Source organism: Salvelinus sp. IW2-2015, unplaced genomic scaffold (assembly GCF_002910315.2).
Source record: "Salvelinus sp. IW2-2015 unplaced genomic scaffold, ASM291031v2 Un_scaffold1847, whole genome shotgun sequence".
NCBI classification, from domain to species: Eukaryota; Metazoa; Chordata; class Actinopteri; order Salmoniformes; family Salmonidae; genus Salvelinus; species Salvelinus sp. IW2-2015.
Window position 1 is genome coordinate 151,558 of NW_019943213.1, and position 2,524 is coordinate 154,081.

At 56.2% G+C, this 2,524-nt stretch overlaps 1 protein-coding gene across 1 annotated transcript; it reads left to right on the top strand.

Moving 5' to 3' along the window:
* Nucleotides 1-656: 656 nt before the first annotated feature.
* On the top strand, nucleotides 657-1,945 carry LOC139024756 (DNA-directed RNA polymerase II subunit RPB1-like). The gene is made up of 2 exons (XM_070439682.1): nucleotides 657-1,110; nucleotides 1,554-1,945. Exons 1-2 carry the CDS (start codon nucleotides 657-659, stop codon nucleotides 1,943-1,945), a joined length of 846 nt encoding a protein of 281 aa, XP_070295783.1.
* The last annotated feature ends 579 nt before the right edge of the window (nucleotides 1,946-2,524 follow it).

The window sequence follows — 2,524 nt, forward strand, 5'->3', positions numbered from 1 at the left end:
GCCCCTCTACCGGTACACCATACCAGGCTACAGCCCCCTCAATACCAGGCTACAAGGCCCCCTGCAAGACCAGGCTACATCCCCTCCAATTACCAGGCTACTGCCCCCTCAATACCAGGCTACCAGCGCCCCTCAATACCAGGCTACATCCCCCTCAGTACCAGGCTACAGCCCCCTCAATACCAGGCTACATCCCCCTCAGTACCAGGCTACAGCCCCTCATTACCAGGCTACAGCCCCTCATTACCAGGCTACAGCCCCCTCGGGTACCAGGCTAAACCCCTCAATACCAGGCTACAAAGCCCCCTCAGTACCAGGCTACAGCCACCTCAATACCAGGCTACATCCACCTTCAGTACCAGGCTACAGCCCCCTCAATTACAATTGCTACAGCCCCCTCAGTACCAGGCTACAGCCCCTCCAATACCAGGCTACAGCCCCCTCAATACAAAGGCTACAGCCCCCTCAATACCAGCTACAGCCCCCTCAGTACCAGGCTACAGCCCCTCAATACCAGGCTGACAGCCCCCTCAGTACCAGGCTACAGGCCACCTCAGTACCAGGCTACATCCCCCTCAGTACCAGGCTACAATCCCCCTCAATACCAGGCTACAGCCCCCTCAATACCAGGCTACATCCCCCTCAGTACCACCAACATGCCTGCTATTGGGCCTACATCCCCCTCATACCAGGCTACAACCCCCTCATACCAGGCTACAGCCCCTCATACCAGGCTACAGCCCCTCAATACAAGGCTACAGCCCCCTCATACAGGCTACAGCCCCGTACCAGGCTACAGCCCCTCCAATACCAGCTACAGACCCCCTCTGTACCAGGCTACAGGCCCTCAATTACCAGGCTACAGCCCCCTCAGTACCAGGCTACAAGCCCCCTCATACCAGGCTACAGCCCCCTCAGTACCAGGCTACAACCCCCTCTACCGGCTACAACCCCCTCAATACCAGGCTAACAGCCCCTCGTACCAGCACAGCCCCCTCAATACCAGGCTACAGCCCCCTCAGTACCAGGCTACAGGCCCCCTCAGTACCAGGCTACAGCCCCCTCAATACCAGGCTACAGCCCCCTCAGTACCAGGCTACAGCCCCCTCAGTACCAGGCTACAGCCCCTCAGTACCAGGCTACAGGCCCCCTCACAATACCAGGCTACAGGCCCCCTCAATACAAGGCTATAGCCCCTCAGTACCAGGCTACAGCACTCAAACAAGGCACAGCCCCCCTCAGTACCAGGGCTACAGCCCCCTCAATACCCAGGCTACAGCCCCCTCAATACCAGGCTACAGCCCCTCATACCAGGCTACAGCCCCCTCAGTACCAGGCTACAGCCCCCTCAATACCAGGCTACAGCCCCCTCAATACCAGGCTACACCCCCTCAGTACCAGGCTACATCCCCCTCAATACCAGCTACATCCCCTCAATACCAGGCTACAGCCCCCTCAATACCAGGCTACATCCCCCTCAGTACCCACCAACACAGTCCGCTATTGAGGCCTACATCCCCCTCAATACCAGCTACACTCCCCTCAGTAACCAGGCTACAGCCCCTCAATTACCAGGCTACAGCCCCCTCAGTACCAGGCTCAGCCCCTCAATACCAGGCTACAGCCCCCTCAGTACCAGGCTGACAGCCCCCTTCAAGACCAGGCTACCAGCCCCCTCAGTACCAGGGCTACAGCCCTCAGTACCGGCTACATCCCTCAGTACCAGGCTACAGCCCCCTCAATACCAGGCTACAGCCCCCTCAGTACCAGGCTACAGCCCCCTCAGTACCCACCAACACTGTCCTGCTATGAGGCTACATCCCCCTCAATACCAGGCTACAGCCCCCTCAGTACCAGGCTACAGCCCCCTCAGTACCCACCAACACTGTCCTGCTATGAGGCATCTACACAGAGTCCCCTGTCTACACCTAACAGCACTGGCTGAACCTCCTAGTCTGCTCTGTTATCCTCTGTAGACCATCCACACTAAAACAGTGATCGTTTTTTTTTGGCCTGCCACTACAACTATTGCTGATGTTTTCGGTAACATATCTACATGTTATCCCTGTCAGAATGGGTCCCAGTGTGTTTTAGATAGGTCACTAATGGGCTTAGAACACAAATATCTCAGCCTGAATACCCTGGCCATTTGCTCATGCTTGATATTACCTCTGCCAGGCCTCCCGACCCTTACTCATCCCCCCCACACACACACACACACACACACACATGGACACAGCCAATTGCACATGCTCACTGTTGACAATATCTGTGTGTGTGTGTGCATGCGTGCGTGTGTGTGTGTGTGTCAGGGTGTGTGTGTGTGTGTTTGAGTGCTTTGCCCAGGAGAGAGGACAAATAAGAATCAGCTTCCTGAAACCTTAATGTCCCACAACTAATGAAGGGCCTTGAGATGAACCAGCGCCATTTTCTCACCCAATGGTCTCATACGTATACACTGTATATATGTCAGAGGCTGTGTCCAAAAGGGAACCCTACTCCCTAGTGCTGGAGGTCCATGCTG

Excerpts from the sequence above, each read along its gene's own strand:
- LOC139024756 (XM_070439682.1), top strand. The coding sequence starts at position 657 with ATGCCTGCTATTGGGCCTACATCCCCCTCATACCAGGCTACAACCCCC. Across the intron at positions 1,111-1,553 it reads ACCAGGCTACAGCCCCCTCA|GCTACAGCCCCTCAATTACC; the intron begins GTACCAGGCTAC and ends CTCAGTAACCAG.